The sequence below is a fragment of the Papilio machaon genome, chromosome 14 (assembly GCF_912999745.1).
Source record: "Papilio machaon chromosome 14, ilPapMach1.1, whole genome shotgun sequence".
NCBI lineage: Eukaryota > Metazoa > Arthropoda > Insecta > Lepidoptera > Papilionidae > Papilio > Papilio machaon.
This window is the reverse complement of record NC_059999.1, coordinates 3,923,438-3,940,851: the sequence shown is the minus strand read 5'-3', so window position 1 is coordinate 3,940,851 and position 17,414 is coordinate 3,923,438. Positions and strand designations below refer to the sequence as shown.

Sequence of the window (17,414 nt, the reverse complement as noted above, 5' to 3'; positions counted from 1 at the left end):
AGTTAATTTAAGAGTACAGCATAGTTTTAAGTGAAATTAATATGACATTTGTTTTTTGCTGGCGGCTTTTCTCTGGATGGATGACATAAATGACATTTTATGTTTGACTTATGTTGCAAATGAAAAATTACTATTTTAATGTTAAATAGAATAATAATTAAGCTTTACGACACTACAATTGAGTGGAAATAAAATTAATCAACATATTAAAAATATTGCATTTTATTTTATCTTTTGGATTTGATAATTGAAATTTCTGGAAATAAATACGAGTAAATATTGTTCAACATTAACAACAAAGTGTGAAGGCGATGGGTCCTTTGAAGTTCTTAGCTCGTAATGTGAGCCACTGCTTCTGGTTGGGTACATACATTTCTGCAGGCATCAGCTGCTCCGGGGTGTCACTTTCTGGAATATCACAAAAATTTAATATATGTCTTTTTATTGTTTTACTTTAATGTCTTGTTAAACCAGCAAACGATCAAATTTTTCTACCAAAGATTTTTATCAACCATTACAAATATGGAGAAAAGTGAATAACTTGACTTTAAACTAAACTGTAGGTTTATCTTTCGTGTAATTAGTAAGGGAAAAACAAATAGTGATTGATGCATAAAATATTAGATTCTCCTTCAAGATTTATGAAATTAATCTTGGGTTTCTGAGACCAAAATCCCCATTTAAAACACATTATCTCTATTTTATCAAAAATAATGACAGAGACGACGATATTTTGGTCTCAGAAATCCACAGTTAGTCTATTAACATTACAATCGTGGTTTCACACAACTATAAAAACACATTTGGCTCTGTTTGAATGAGATAAAGATATGTATGTAGACAGTAAAGCTGTAACAGTACAGTAATGTGAAGTACACTGTAGTTATCTCACCATCTTTGCGAACATTCTTAGCGGACTGCATCGTGGACTCCTGCATTGATATCAAGTCACCGGGCGCGTGCAGCAGAAGTCTGCCCACACCTTCACATCTCCTAACATCACGTGAAAGATAATTTACTTACTTTTCGAGGGAATTTTATTTTAATCAATGTACAATCGGGGAAAATTTATTCTTCAACTAAAGATACTTATTTCTATGTACTTAATACTAGTAACTACTGTTAATGGAGAGAAAAACTAAAAGCCTTAAGTAGCGTTAGCGCTAAAAATAGCTCACTCTCTAGTAGTCATCTGTCAAGATCATTCTAGTGATTTAAAAAAAAAACATTCCTTTTGGAACGAAGTTCCTTATCGCGCGTTGTGAAAGGGGGCTAGACGGAAAAAATTCTTACGAAAAGTTGTCACGACACTTTTTGCTATATCACCATTAGTGATGCAACGGATGTCTGTTTCCGTTTCCGCAAGTGCGGAAGTTCCGCGTGCTATTCAACATCCGTTTCTGTTTCTGTTTCCGCAACTTTTATAACGGAGATAAAACGGAACTTTACGACGGCTGAGAGATCCAAATGCGCGGCGAGAGACGCGCAGTCCGTGCGCGGCCTTTCAGCACTTGTCGCATTTGTTTGTTTACGTACTATTTTGTGAATTTAAGCGCGTAATATTTTCTGCTGCTGTTTGAAACAATCAGTTTCTCTTGCTGGAGTAAACTGTCTAGTTGTTGCCCATATAAAATTTGACAACTGGCAAAATGTGACTATTTCATACTTACGAGTTATTAAATGTACTTTCGAATAAGTGATAACCATGTAATATATCATCATCATTATATAGTTAGAAATATATTTGTCGTTTGTCAACACGAGTGGTTTAGCGAACTTTAATTTGTAAATAGTGTAATTTTGTTTCCTGAATATAAATTAAAAAAAACGCGTATTTTAACTTATTGCAGCGCAGTAAAAATACATACATTGAAGGCTAAAGGACACCGATATCCAATGCCTTAATAAATTAAAAACGAATACAAACTGTTTTTACCGAAAAAAATATTTTTGTAAATATGTTTTTTATTATTGTTTACACTTCTGTTTCCGCATCAGTTTCCGTTTCCGTTTCTGCTAAAATTAATTTTTGACATCTGTTTCCGTTTTTGGTTCCGGTAAGACACTTCCGTTGCATCACTAATCACCATGGCAACGACGTGACAATATATAACGAAAATTCATAGAAATAAAATGTACTTCTTGTGAAGACTAAGTTTTTTATTCATAGAATAAACATTGGTTCCTTCACTAATTAATTGAAAGGAACTTCGTTCTATCCGGGTGTCCCAACACACCTCTCAAGTTTTTAATTTTTTTAAATGTAAATTTCTGGCATACTAGCTGTCGCCCTCGACTACGTTCGCGCGGAATTAAAAAAAAACTTCATTAGTAGTCTATGTTCTTCTAGGCTATGCTCAACATCGATGTCAAATTTCATCCAGATCCAGAGCTGTTTCCGAAATACATACATACTTCAAATAAACATCCATCCATCCATCTAAACATTCGCATTTATAATATTAGTATGATTTAGTGCTACTTACACTCTACATCATGCTGACATCTATAGTGAGCAAAAGACAGTTTTCCTTCATTGCAATAAATTTGAAATATTTATGTAAAAAAAAAATTACCTTAAAACCTCATTTTGTAACATTTGTTTCCTGCAGGTCGCAGGTAGTTGTCTGCACTCGTTCAGCCACACGCGGACTTCGTCAAAATCAGACAAAAGTTGAAGAGCAGCCTCTTTACTGTGCAAATAATTATTTGAAAATAGGTTTTGCCCGCGACTCCGTCCGCGCGGAAGTAAAAAAAAAAGTTAATTAGTAGCCTATGTGTTCTTCCAGACTAAGTTTTACTATGCCTAATTTCATCGATATCCGTTGAACCATTTTAGAGATACCTTCTGACAAACAAACATCCATCCATCCAAACATTCGCTTTTATAATATTAGTAAAAACTATGACAATTAAATTTTAAATTATTTTTTTGGTTTACCAATTTATTAAAACATACGTACGTGAACTTAACTTTAGCGACGTATATGTGATGTAGCCAGGATTCGCACATAATTCTCAATATCAAGTTGAGAGATGTTACGTCATCCGTTGCTTTTATAACTGGCAACAACATTGTATCTGAAACATAAACATGTAACACTTTCATAAGTGGCAATGGCACTTTTATACTGGCATAAGTCCTGTCAATGTCAAAAAAGACCCTTTTCTTACTGTATTTGTCATGTTTTTTTTCTTTCATGCCCTTGTAGGTTTTATAGATCGAAAAGGATATCTGACCTGGTAGCCAAAAGTCAAACTAAATTAAGACAGTTCACTAGCTCCCTCCTGATAAAGTTCAAAAAGTGTCACAAGATTATTTTGGTACCGTAGTTGTCATGACATTTTTTTATAACATTTTCTATATCTATGTAGATTTTACACATTTTCTGACAGAACTAACTGCGACAGCAGCGCCTCTCACGGGGCCAGATAACCTTGTCATACATATTGTCATTTCTCAAGTTATCTTTGAAAAAAAGATACAAATTTCATGTAGAAATTAGTTTGTTTTACAACAATTTACATAGGACTTCCAAATCTGGCAGGACCATAAGCTAGAGCCTGAACCGATTTTGAAGAGTGAGATATCATTCGATCATATTTCCCGGATTGTCATAGTACGGTCAATTTTTTTTTAGTTTTTTGAGTAAAAAATAGTTACCTAAGAACTCTTGCACGTAGATAGAGAACTCAGGTAGCGGATGTGAGATGCGGCGCCACTCCGCGTTGGTTGGGAATATCATAGTGAGATGTGCGAGACTGGTGGTCGTACATACTGATGATAGCACTTCTGTTATCTCCTCACTCGCGTCCTTACAAAAAATTGTATAAACTTTTTGTTGTGTAAAATTACTAGCCGCTTGCATTCAAACAACTGGCCACTAACAATATAATGTTTTTTTGTACATTCAGCGTTTATATTTAAAAAGTTGTCTAACCAAAATTGTTAAAGCTAGATTAATAGTTTTTGTATTACTACGATCCTTTAATTTTAATTACATACATGACCATGTAGAAATTTTTGTACTTACTTTAAGTTTCTGTATGTTGACTTTGATTTCGGAAACTAATTTTTCTCTCATGTTTGCGCTTACTTTTTCATGAACTCCAATATTTTCTAAAAAAAAACAAAAAACAAAACAGATTTCTGAACACCTGTAGCCTATAACGACTTCATCAATTTTAAAGAGTTAAGTAACCTAAATATATACGTACAATCCCTCAGGAATTGTATTATTTTGTGCTATTGAAATTTACTAGTATTATTACTAAATTTACAGTACAGTTGCTAGTGTAACTGTTTGTTGTTGTTATAACATCCTGTTACCTGCTTCTATAGAAGTCGTGTGATCCGCAAAGCGTAAGTTAGCCAACTGTTCCAAGCAGACTTGCATGTCCTTGAGAGTGATTCGGAAGAAATCGTCCATTTGCCAGAGATTGGCGAGACGTCTGGTCTCCGCTAGACACCACAGTCTGTATGTGTGGATCGAGTGATCTAGGAATTAACAATAACTTTTCTATCAAAAAAAACTCAAATTCATATAAACTTTGTTGTACAAATCTAATTTCTACCTCACTAATACATGCAATGCCACTCATCAAGCGAGTTCATTTCCTTACTAACTGTAGCGGCATCGCAAGTGTTAATTGGTAAAAATATATGTTTACTACATTATAAACATTAATATAAAAGTCCACTTTTAAGCCAAACTTTTCTTCTATCAAAAAATTCTATCATTTAGATTCTAAAGAAATTTCTAACATTCTATCGCTTTATCTAATTTTCCTTTCGTATTTGTTCCACTAGATTTTTAGTACATTCGTAGTTCTAACTTATAAAAGAATAGACCTTCATAAGATCTCACCAAGTCTGTGTAGGATAGGAATCTGTTCGACGATAGGTAAATCTTCAATGGGCGCCCCCAGAATGTGGTCCCAGGTCACCTCGCATTGATTGTTGAGAGTTACCAAATCTTGAAGCATTAACGCGAAATTTGCACCAGATATTGTACTCTAGAAATATACTGTGATCTTACTAATATTATAAATGTGAAAGTTTAGATGGATGTTTGTTTGAAGATATTTTTGGAACGGCTCAACGTATCTTGATGAAATTAGGCACAGATGTAGAACATAGTCTGGAAGAACACACAGACTACTTATATACTTATCAAGATTTTTTTTTAATTCTTGGACGGCAAAGTCGCACAGCTAGTTAATTGATAAATTTGCATAAAACTACTAAGACGGCTATAGTATAAAAAAAAAAACTTATGCATAGTACTTTACCTCTGTAATATATATTGACAACTCGGGATATATTTTCAAAGACGTTGGCTTCAAATTTGTTGTAAACGTTGCTCTGAAATAGTTATTAAGTTAAAATGTAATTAAAGGTTGTAGCTCATATACCAAGTTACGTAGTACCGCGTCCACCCAATGATTTTTTATATTATTTTTTTTATTTAAAAAAATTTCAACACACTTCTTTTTCTACTTATATTGAAAAAGAATTACCCAAAATGTCTATCCCAAGACGTTGTAGTAACATGACATCCCAACGCATCGGCCAATATCCTTAAAGCGGACAATATCAACTCCGGAGTGTCTAAAATTTAAATCATTTACTATATAAATAGAAGTAGATATTAATAAATAAAAAAAATGCTTTCAGGAACCTACTATTAACATTGAAAGTTGTAAATAACCATTGACGAAGGTTTTGACTTGTATTCGGTGATCTGAAAAAATTGAAATGTCATTTATATTTAGATATAATTAAAATATAAAAAAAACCAAAGTAATTGTTAAAAAACCTCGTGCCCAAAGGGTATTTGGACCACCAGAGAATAATGTGTTCCAAACAGCTGCCGACATCACCCCAAAGGATGTTTTGATAGTACTCAGTTACTTTATGTGCGGCTTTCTTACTCACTTGTATTCGACCTATGAAAATAATTACTTAAATTAATATATGGCATGAAATAACTTCAAAAAAAAAAGTTAGACACTGTTTAATAAAATACGTTTTTTAACCCTATGACCGCCGGTGAGTTATAATTTGTTTTACTCTCAAATATATATCACCAAAACTGATTCCAGTACTTTGTTATTTCGCATTTCGGAAGCCTACACATAATCATATTTCTATTTTCGATTTCTGGTAATTACTAACATGAGCGTGCGATAAAATAGTTGATAAATGGTTAACATATTTTTTTTTACAGTTAGGCTTTGAAAAAATCTCATTTAAAAAAAACAAAAAAAAGATTATTATAAAAATATAACTGAACTTCGAATGCAAACAAACTGTTTGTAAACATTGCGAGAAATATTTTTGCAGGCGCGGATTGCTAACATTTATATAAATAAGATTCAATACGGATTTTAAATTCAAGCAATATGTGACTCACCAGTTTTAAGTTTTTTTACACCGCTAGGTCCGAGCAGTTTTGGAGCAATATTAGCAACAGTGTCTAGTAATATTTCTATATAAATCTCTTCACTTTGTAGAATACTGTTTACATTTTCTGAAAGAAAATATTACAGAAGCTTAAAGATGATTTAAAAGTATACAAACTCTTTATTAACATCGATCTCTTAACATAAACCTATATTTCTAAGGAAAAAAAAACAATTTGATTTATCGATTTGTCAGATTAGGATAGACTTAGCAATATATAAAAAAACATGTCTACCTTCATTTTTTAAGACAGTATCCAAAACACATTCATTAGTTAACAGTGAGGTGTAAGGAATATCCCCATCAGAATGTTGACTTATAACATCGCTCAGTTTCCGATGTCCGTTTATCTTCTCCACCATACTCTGTACTTGTTTCATCTTTGATTTCTTACTATCTATGAACGCCTCTCGTTTTTCTGCGACACTCATTTGACGAGATGCAGACGACGTTGGTGGTGTTATATGTTTAGTTAGCGTACTAAAAATAAAAAATAGAACAAAATGACACGCTCTATTTTTTAAATACATAAAGATTTATGAAAATTGGACCGAAACAAGCGGAGTTACGAAGTGACAAAAAATACAGACGAATTGAGAATCTCCTCCATTTTGAAGTCGATTAAAAAGGAATTACAATTTAAATTATTTTAACACATTCAATGCTACCATTTCGTTCGCAATGTTCATTTCCATTCGAATAAATCTTGGTGGCATAGAACATATTAATATTGTAAGTAACATGTTGTTCATTGACTTTGTAACCAATTTGACCTGGTAATGCGTGACGTCATCACCTTTCCAGATTGATTTTTCTGATAGGAACTGCTTATAGACAAGTATTCCATACAATACTTACTGATATATTTCTAAGCTATCAGCCGTGCTGGAATTGGATTCAATATCAACATTAACTCCTGGACTATACAATTTAACTAAACAGTTAATTAAACGGTGACAGTTTACTTCGGCGCGACTCTTTGACAAGAACTGTAAAAAATATATTAACTTAAATAGAAATCTTACTAATATTAGAAATGCGTATGTTTGGATGGATGTAACACATAGGTTACTTATAACGTTTTTTTTTAATTCAGCGCGGACAGAGTCACGGGTAACAATAATATCGTTAAAACTATAAATTCCTATAAATCAATACTTGTTTATTGTCTGCATATAAAAACGTGAGTATGATACCAAAACATGAATGATAGGGTAAATAAACAGTTTTTAACCCACCTGAACAATTTTAGTTAAAGTTATTGCTTTTGTAGCGCTTACTGCTTGAGGATAGGTGTTACTGCACGAATTGAACTTAGATGTAAACTTTTTATAACTTAAACCCATTAAGTTATTGTAGATTTCTACTAACCTGCAAAAATACGTTAAAAACTTCGTTTTTGTAAAATTTTCAGAAACCTAACTAAGACGCTCAATGACTTCATTTTTTCATATGAAAAACCAACTGCCAGTAGAGTAAGTTGAAGTGATGAAATAGCCATCTCCAAAGCGACACAACGTATCTCGTTGAAATTTGGCATATATATAGAGCATAGTCTGAAAGAACACATAAGCTACTAATTAAGATTTTTATAAAAAAAAACTACTCACCGCAAACATGATTCGAGAAGTTTCCGAGAGTCTTCCCTATGGAGGCAGGTATTCAGTATAGTTCCAATAAGACTATAAATTGATTGTAACATTGTAAACCGACAGCCACACAGTCTGTTAAATATATGATCATGTTTGCTTATTAACAAATCGTTCTCCTTTTTTAATCTCGCCAACTTTGGATTTAGTTTGTAGAAGGATTTCACTAATTTTGTCAGATAATCAATTATTTGTTCTAGCACCTTTAAAAATAATTTTTTTTTTTAAACAGCATTTCGATTAGGTTTAGTGGCTTTTAGCAAGAATGTCTTAAGATTTTGTAAGTTAAAAAGAAAAAAAAATAAGTCGAATCGATAACCTCCTTCTTTTTGAATTCGGCTAATAAAATAAAGGATGGTATGGTAAAGAATTCGTTTAAGTTATGAAAAGCTGAAAAATTACCTGTAAATTAACTAATTCCATAATATAGCTACGATTCAATGAATGCGGTATATTACCCCCAGGGGTACATCTCCATTTATTATCACATTCCGATATCACTTTGGTTATCGCGAAACAAACCGCTTCCATCTCCCGCGAATGTCTAAAGAGTTCTTCCTCTTCCGATGTTTCGTCGCTTAACCACTTACTACTGTTTACTTTTGTTGATATCATGTTACTTACAAATAGTAATCGCTCAGTTGTTAAAAATTAGTTTATTCTGTTTATAAATGGATACATCACAGTTGTATGATAAGCTTTCAAAAAATCAATGGAATGTTTGTAGGTTTTGTAATTAAAAAAAAAAGATCTAAGATGTTATATTTCACACACTGGCGCCATTATTGCAAAATTTAAACAGTCGAGATTTACGTTTAATTTAAATAATTTTTTTAATAACTATTAGCTACTTTAATAACATTGTTAGTTGTGTACTGTTTGGAAGCATGTTAGTGACTAGTCTGCATAGCATTGTGAGGGTTAAAATCGATGTGGAGACGTCGGTACCAGCTGTCAAAGCAATGCAAAGTTCGCGTCTAAGTCCTTGTACTACAACAAGCATATACCAATCATAAAACTTTTTATTGCTATTTGTCCTTGATTTTGAAGGAGCCAATTACTAATATTAAAGTTTATTAAATACTTTTCAATATAAAATAATACATATTGTTGGAAATAAAACATATTTCAACACTTATATAAAAATGGTTATTGTGAGAAAACTATAAAAGATTATTTAGCACATTTAAAGAGCTATAATTCTATACGTCATTTTTATGTAGGTCTTATAGTTTAGCCTACGTAAGCGCTGAAAGCATAAATATCCCTAATTTTCGCAACACATTTTGAAGCTAAATTCAAAATTTACTTGTCTTCTAGTTATTTAAAAAAAATGGGACCCATCCACAAGCACTTCCTTTCGATTAAAATAATATTTATCAAAATCGGACCACCAGGGGCGGAGTTTCGCAATAAAAAAAAATACAGTCGAATTGATAACCTCCTTCTTTTTGAAGTCGGCTAAAATAGGGTAATATCAATTTATTTAAAAGTGTATTTCGAAACATATATAGAATTTATTTTTAATATGTTGGTTTAAACTATTTTTTTTTCAATAATATATACATTTTGATTTCAGGTCAATTAAAAAAATAATTCAAAATGTATTTTCAATTATATTTATAGTATTAAGAAAAATTTAATCGAAAAATACTTTAGGCATAGAGATGTTAAGTTCGACTTGGGTTAAGGTGAGATCAAGGCAAATGGCGTTATTTACGTAACAAGCACCTTGAACTGCGGGATTCATTTGATTTGATTGATTCGTTGCATCAATACTTGATAATTGGTAATCAAATTAAAATAAATAATAAAACATGTAAAATTTACACACGACAAATAAATGGGAAGATCAAAATTAGCATTGTACAAAATTTTCTATTATTACTTTTTTAATTTCGTTTAAACCACTTTTTTGAATATATAAATAACTGTTTATATTGCATTCCTAATACCTGGGTACATAAAAGTGTAATTAAAAAAGTGGTATATTAAACCTTACATTTAAGTAAGATTTTATCTTCAGAAATTTAATTAAAAAAATACAAAATAAGCTATTTAATACACGTATTTTTTTGCATTATAAAAGAAAGCAATTCATTCGTGCCTTTACGTGATCAGAACGAAATGCGAAAACATTTTTTACGGCGCTCTATTTTATTTGGACATGTCACGAAACCTTAATAAATAGTATTAGATAAGTTTAAAAAGACTGCAACTATCATGTGAAAGTAACAAATAAAACATTTAATTTTAAAGATAGACATACTTCAAAGATTAGTATTTAAATCAACAATGCAATTAGGTATCAAAGTAAAAAAAATATCCCTAATTTCGAATGGAAAATAAAAGGTTGAGGATTTAAAAAAGTACATTTTTATATTCACAAAACTTTATTTTGCGAAACAATTAGATTAAAATGATCCCATACTGCGTTAACAAAATATTTTACTACTTGATCAATGAATATTGCGAAGCAACGTTTAGGAAGAAAATATCACAGTAAACAATTTATTACTTAACAACAATCATTCTAATGTAAATTAACTTATATACAAACCGATATAATACATAATGTAATTAGGTAAGAAATTAAATTTAAAATAATCTTAAAATCAAGCGTACCTACTATTTTTTTATATCATCAAAAATGTGTATTTCTTTTTTTTTATTTCATTGAATTTAAATCATATAAATACTACATATTGAATATATTTTTTTGCAACGTGCACATCTAATATCCAACGTGTATCTTTCAAGATTATTATTATTAAAAGAAAGCATAATTTTATAACACCAACCCCGAATAAACTAAAATGTAGATCAAAAATTCAATTTTTTTAATTTCTAATACGTGCTAATAATAGAAAAATAATTTTTAATCTTGAAATTGAATGTCCTAATAATTGCAAATTGAAACCAATTCCTTTGAAATCGCATCCTATTATTATTATTATTTTTAATTATTAATTTAAAGTTCATAAAAGACTAAATTGTTTAATCTTTCGTAAGACATAATAATAAATTAATTAAGACGTTAATTAACTCACGAGAGTTAAGCCGTTCTTAATTTTTTTTTCATAGATGACGTCAAAATGACATTGTCCATTATTGTCTAATGCGTACATTTATTTTATTCCTAAAACCTAGAGCATTAAGTTGTGTGTACAAAAATATCTCACAAGGGTTATGTTTTTTATTATCTTATGAACAGTAAACGACTTTTGAAAAACACCATAGCATTATTTCTGAATTTTCAATAATTTTATCGATGCACGAAGACGAAAAGCACCAAATTATAATGAATTACTAAAGAAATGTTTGAACTAAAGTGAGATAATAACTAATTTACTTAAAAATTAAAAAAAAAAAAATCTGGTAAAGTATTGAAAATATTAAATTTATAATTACAGTGGAATCTCTATAATTCGAACTTTGTCAAGTCAAAATCCTCAGTAACTTGAAAAAAAATGCCGTTTTAGTATATACTAGCTTTTACCCGCAACTCCGTCCGCGCGGAATAAAAAATAGAAAACGGGGTAAAAATTATCGTATGTCCGTTTCCTGGTTCTAAGCTACCTGCCCACCAATTTTCAGTCAAATCGATTCAGCCGTTCTTGAGTTATAAATAGTGTAACTAACACGACTTTCTTTTATATATATATAGATAGATTTATACTCGAAAACTCTTATTTGAAAAATCAGACTGTGAAGTCGAACTTGTAAAAAAAATATATCTTCCTAGGAATTCCTCGTCAAATACATCATATCCTGAATTTCTAGTTAAATCAGAGACAATAAGTCGAATTTTTTCTACATCCCTTGACATTCCAGATATAGAGATTCTACTGTAATGGATTATATAAAGTAACAATTTTAAAAATAATCTATATTTAAAGATGATTGTTGTCATATATTTAGCAAGCTCCTAATTGAAAAAATACATAAATTTCTATCTCATCGATATTTTTTTTAAGTTGCATTATGTATATCAAAACCAAAATTTCATTTCACTTTAAAAATCAATATATATATATTTTTCTATATTTTTCGTCTACAAAATATATATTTAATTATGCATCTAATGTGTTGTCGGTATACGCGGGTTTAGGTTTAACAACATATTTTTTTTTATATAAATCGGTTGAGTTGTACCAAACATAATTTTTCCAATTGTTCAATCTTTGCCATCATCTTAAAAACTTAAACAAAAGGACTTGAACTTGAAATATATATTCACTAAAACCTATCTTATTCTACTTTTAAAAAGCCAACTTGTTACACAACAATGCAAATATATATATATACTTGCATCTAATTTAGTCTTAGGTAATAACTAAACTCGTATTTCTGATAAAAAATAGTTATCTTTCATTAACATCTAATAACATCCTGTTTTAAATAAAAAAAAGGACTATTGTGACTTAGTGCTATTCAAACTTAACAATTTGTATTGCTTCGTTATACTTAGAAGTTATTTAAATGTATAACAAGTGAACACACAACATTACAACTTCAAAGATAAAGACCCTTACATTTGAACAAGCCAAATTTACATACGAAACTATAATAAATAAATAATTTCATTCTAAGTCAATTATTTATTTCGTTTATGCAATGAAAGATAAAACAACGTCAAACATTTTCTAAACAAAATAATATTACATTTAAATATGTTTTCAAGAAAAAATATGAAAAAAAAATGTAATGTACATATGGTAATGATTGTCAGAGAATTTTTTTTTGTCGAATTAAATTATGTATTTAATAATAGTTTTATACATATATAGAGAGATAAGTTCAAAATATACATAATAGTAAAATCTTAGAGAGTTTAAGATCCCCAAAATCATTAAAAACAAATATAAAGTAATTTCATACATAAGTTATTTAATTTTTTTAACAGCATTACACTACCATTTTCTTTAAAACAACACTATAAAACGTGCTTTATTTTTCACTACGACCCCTCAAATTGGGGCTTAAATAACCCCTTCCCCCATTTTTAAAGATAACAGATCTGTCTTTGTTCCTTGAACTAATATTATACAATATTAGTTCTTATTGACAGTCAAAAGGGATAATGCTGGAATAGGACACAAATTTTTTTTGTAAGGGCCCATTTTAAATTCACATTAAAATTGATACAACACTTTCAACTTACGTCAATCCGGCATGTCTATACTGGTCACGGGCACCACAGGTTTCATTGCTTCGTTTTTCTTTTGATTCTTTTGTGATTTTTTATCTTTTACCTTTTTATGTATCTCCTCGTCCCTGTACGGTTCTTGTGTGACAGGTTCGCTCGGCATACTTGAGCGGTTCACGTTATTATTGTATGCAATGTTAGCATATTCTTGTAACAAAGGAAATACTGACAGCAGAAACTGACAAAAATCTTTCCTTATACCAAACCACCCTGAAAATAAAATTATATCAATATAATAGCAAAGTTAGCAAATATAATATAAATTTAGACACCCAAGTTAGAGTACACAATTCCCAAGTTCAACATCTATCTGGCAAAAGTAGAAACTATTAAATTATAAAGTAAAAAAAAATAATAATAAATATATCCGATGTTTAGGCTAAGATAGGCATATTAGCTTACCAACAGAGAAAGATTGTTTCAAATCAGGTCAATACTTTTGGAACCTATTATGTACTAACAATGTAAACAAACAAAAAATCAAATCTTTCCTCTTTATAATGTAATAAACGAGTGTACTTACATTTGTTACCTCCTTTAGAACTAAAGGACATAACAATGAGGGTAGCGTAGCTAATAAACAGTGGGCTTACAACCACAATGTAAGAAAATGATGATAACTCATCACGATTATCCAATTTATTTGTTAGAAGCACCTACGGAAAAAAATATTATTGATGTACTTCAATATAACACGTAGAAAATCTTCAATTAAAAATAGTTAACAGCTATAACATCTAATACCAATATGATAATTTAAGATCACATCAATTCAATCGGGTTCTTGTGGTAAATTGGACGGAATAAAAAGTCTACATATGTCAAAAATAGCAGGCATAGTAATTTTTTTCAAGTTTCATTCTGGCAGTGCCAACAACATGCTTACATATAAAACATTCAACGGGAATATATAAAAGAGTCAACATATTTGGTACAATATTATGACCTACATAGATCAAAGCATTCACTCATATCTCTAACAAGTTCCATTACAACCAGTTATTCCTTAAATGGTGTGATCTAGATTATTTAATTAAAACAGTTTTATGCCTTGTTTTTTAATTAGTTATTGCCTAAGTTAACAACCATAATATTAGTCACTAAAACTAAATTGAGAATGGAATTCATTTCATTAAAATACCTATGACATATAAATCCTTATAAAGTTATTCTAGTAGTCTGATAATTTGATACCAATCTGTATTAAGGTGTCCCACTTATGTCAACTTTATTTTTACCAATACATACTTTCATTATATGCAATTTAGTATTATTTTTAAACACTGAACAAAAATGCACACATGCCCACAGTACATATAAATAATGTTAATAAATTTTAATAAAAAAGATCCATCTCCTTATCCGTAAAACATATTTTCTCAAAATCTTTTATCTTTTTCATGTAACATAATAACCAAAAAGTGATAGTTCCGTGACATTTCAACATTTTCCATTACAATAATACAAATTGTTAATTTTCTATATAACATACCTGGAACACTAATATTGGTATGACAGTAAATGTGTAGGCCAGTGCTGTATTGAAGCTAGTTCGTCGTTGTTGTACATTGACCTCCGGCGTGCGTAATAATATACCAGCAAATATTATACTGTATAAGACCCCTAAAATGTTTTAACTTAATATTACATATAGATTTAATAATATAGTAGAAAATGCACATTAGTTTCAGAACACATCTGTGAGTTTCCATTGATGATGTACCTAAACAGTTTTATAGTTGAATTTTCCATTCACTTTAAACTGTATGGTGTTTCTGCAGCGTAAACCTACTGTCAAGACATTCAAACAGAATATATCTATAAATTGGTTGAACATATCTAAAGTCTAATTATTTAATATTCAATAGATTTCTTTGTGGCTATTTACTATTTTTTTTACTACTAGCCTTAAAAACAATGCTATTTACTTTAAAAGAATTAATTATGACAATGATTATGGCATATAAAAAGTAGTTCACATGCATCTTATTTAGTAAAATAATATTTATAGGGGGGCCATTTTATTAAGACACATTTGACACTTGACCAAAATTCACCAATAAACCCTTGTAACCTTGAGTATAAAATAATAATATTTATATTTTAGAATTTAGAACTGTACCATTTTTTAAAATTTCGATTACATAATTATTACAATCATGTCAATCAAACATAGTTACAATATTCCATCAGTGAACAAAAATGTTTTTCACATGGATATTTCATAATAAATGAATTCAATTAATGTACATTTAAAGTTCAAATTGATTCATTGACTTTAATTAGTATAGATAGATGTTAAATGTGGCATATTAAATTGACCCAAATATAGAATATAAATACAGTCAAAATCTGTTATAACGACATCGAAGGGACTACTCATATTGAGTCGTAAAAACCGATAGTTGTAACAACCGGCGACAGGTATTAATAGGAAAGATATGTAATAACATTCAGCCAGGACCTTTGATTTTGGTCAATTTAACCGGTATGTTGTTCTAAACGATGTCGCTATAAACGGTTTTGACTGTATAGTCTGAGTATGAATGCAATGATGGTGAAATGAAATTAAGGCTATTATGAAATTATGATAAAATAATGATATAGTTTGTGTGTATGACAATGATAATGGATTAACTTGATTTAAAAATGATTTGAAAATATATAAAAATCATACATACACTCACCTACAAGGCTCAGGCACATTAGTATCCATAATGGCACAAACACAACTTCCCACGACCAATGTATAAAGGTATCCAGCTTTAACGCCAAAAATATAAACTGTAGAATATTTACAGCACAAAATAATTCAAGCTGAAAAAAAAAAGCATTGTTTTAATCCTTCATAAACATATATGAAAAATAGTTTTGTAGTCAAAATTTAACTGAGAGTTAATATTTGCTCTAGCAATAACCTCATAAAAAGGCCATATAAAATATGTACTAATTGCAAGTTGTGCATATATTATCATAACATTTAACAATAATTTAACAACACTAGGTTGTGTCATATCTTTTGCAGATAATTAGCAGCTGAAATGCAATAAAGTAATAATTAATTAGATACATGTTTTAATAATTAACATTTAATACATACCTCATAGCTACGATCATGTTTCACAGACCATATACATATTGCAATGGATACAATGCTAATGAATATTAAAGGTATGAAAACCAGTATCCATAAATGTCTACTTGTGCTTAACTGGTCACATACAAGAAGTTCAAACATCAACAAGATTAAATGTATAGCGAGACTTATTAGCATTGCCTTATAGTGAATGTATGCTTCACCTTCTAATCTGTAAATACAAAGAAAATACATTAAACTATGTATTACTTGTTATGACCCACTTTATAATGTTTATACATTGATCAAAAGATCACAATGAAAATATTTTGTTTAGGTGTTTTACTAGTGGGAACATACGTTTTATGAACTATATAGTTAAATATTGTACATATAGCGTTCCTGTATAAAATATTTTGATTAAAGATTGATTTCTCATGAGATTGAGATTGAAAGTCTCAGAGAGAGTTGTGTATAGTGATATCAAAATTATAAATAGTGTGTTGTACAAACCTGAAATGTGGGTACTGCCACCAAACATATGTGCCAACTATGGCACCAAGAACAACTAAAAATTTCCATATCCATATCGGGGTAAACACAGCCCAGTACGACCATGTAATAGTTTTATCCAATTTCAAAGCTAATAATGCAGTAAATATTAGCAAACAAGTGTGCACCACAAATTTACTGTAAAAGCAAACAATATTTGTCAGAGCTGTTAGCAAAGTAAAAAGTAAGCCTGATACAGATATTTGTTATATTACCTAGGATTAAAATCCTGAAACAATGTCTGCAAATTCATTTCCATGCACATTAGGTCAATGATGATTTCAATAACATCTCATTTTATAATGGTTTTATTAACTTCATTTATTTTTGCGAGCTTAAATTAATTATGTCACATAACACCAGCACCATAGACAATTTTTTGTTTTATTAAGTCAGCACAGAGTATACTAGAAGAACAGTTCAGATGAATGTCATCTCACCTGTAGTGAAGTGACAGCAACA

At 30.0% G+C, this 17,414-nt stretch overlaps 2 protein-coding genes across 3 annotated transcripts; both read right to left on the bottom strand.

Annotated features, from left to right (window-relative positions):
• Window positions 1-237: 237 nt before the first annotated feature.
• On the bottom strand, window positions 238-8,730 carry LOC106711099. The gene is made up of 18 exons (XM_014503331.2): window positions 8,518-8,730; window positions 8,077-8,318; window positions 7,705-7,837; window positions 7,325-7,455; window positions 6,702-6,946; window positions 6,417-6,533; window positions 5,820-5,949; window positions 5,686-5,744; window positions 5,521-5,611; window positions 5,293-5,365; window positions 4,869-5,016; window positions 4,331-4,498; window positions 4,035-4,120; window positions 3,665-3,815; window positions 2,964-3,081; window positions 2,577-2,693; window positions 893-993; window positions 238-408 (listed from the first exon to the last, which is right to left on the bottom strand). The coding sequence occupies exons 1-18, from the start codon at window positions 8,728-8,730 to the stop codon at window positions 290-292; spliced, it is 2,442 nt and encodes an 813-aa protein (XP_014358817.2). The 3' UTR covers window positions 238-289.
• Window positions 8,731-13,034: 4,304 nt separating this feature from the next.
• On the bottom strand, window positions 13,035-17,359 carry LOC106711448 (transmembrane protein 185B). 2 transcript variants are annotated; one of them, XM_045680827.1, is made up of 7 exons: window positions 17,168-17,359; window positions 16,914-17,090; window positions 16,425-16,632; window positions 16,006-16,141; window positions 14,817-14,947; window positions 13,848-13,980; window positions 13,035-13,534 (listed from the first exon to the last, which is right to left on the bottom strand). In XM_045680827.1, the coding sequence occupies exons 1-7, from the start codon at window positions 17,215-17,217 to the stop codon at window positions 13,281-13,283; spliced, it is 1,089 nt and encodes a 362-aa protein (XP_045536783.1). In that variant the 5' UTR covers window positions 17,218-17,359; the 3' UTR covers window positions 13,035-13,280. The 2 variants fall into 2 exon arrangements, with proteins under 2 accessions (XP_045536783.1, XP_045536784.1); XM_045680828.1 differs by having other exon boundaries at window positions 13,036-13,534; window positions 16,012-16,141; window positions 17,168-17,358.
• Window positions 17,360-17,414: the final 55 nt, after the last annotated feature.

Bases quoted from the DNA above. Each gene is read 5' to 3' on its own strand.
- LOC106711099 (XM_014503331.2), bottom strand. From the start codon at position 8,730: ATGATATCAACAAAAGTAAACAGTAGTAAGTGGTTAAGCGACGAAACA. The intron at 7,838-8,076 runs GTGAGTAGTTTT...GTATTTTTGCAG, and splicing joins CTTCTCGAATCATGTTTGCG to GTTAGTAGAAATCTACAATA. The intron at 5,612-5,685 runs GTAGGTTCCTGA...TTTAAATTTTAG, and splicing joins TACAACTTTCAATGTTAATA to ACACTCCGGAGTTGATATTG.
- LOC106711448 (XM_045680827.1), bottom strand. From the start codon at position 17,217: ATGTGCATGGAAATGAATTTGCAGACATTGTTTCAGGATTTTAATCCT. The intron at 17,091-17,167 runs GTAATATAACAA...TTGCTTTTACAG, and splicing joins TTTCAGGATTTTAATCCTAG to TAAATTTGTGGTGCACACTT. The intron at 16,142-16,424 runs GTATGTATTAAA...TTTTTTTTTCAG, and splicing joins AACATGATCGTAGCTATGAG to CTTGAATTATTTTGTGCTGT.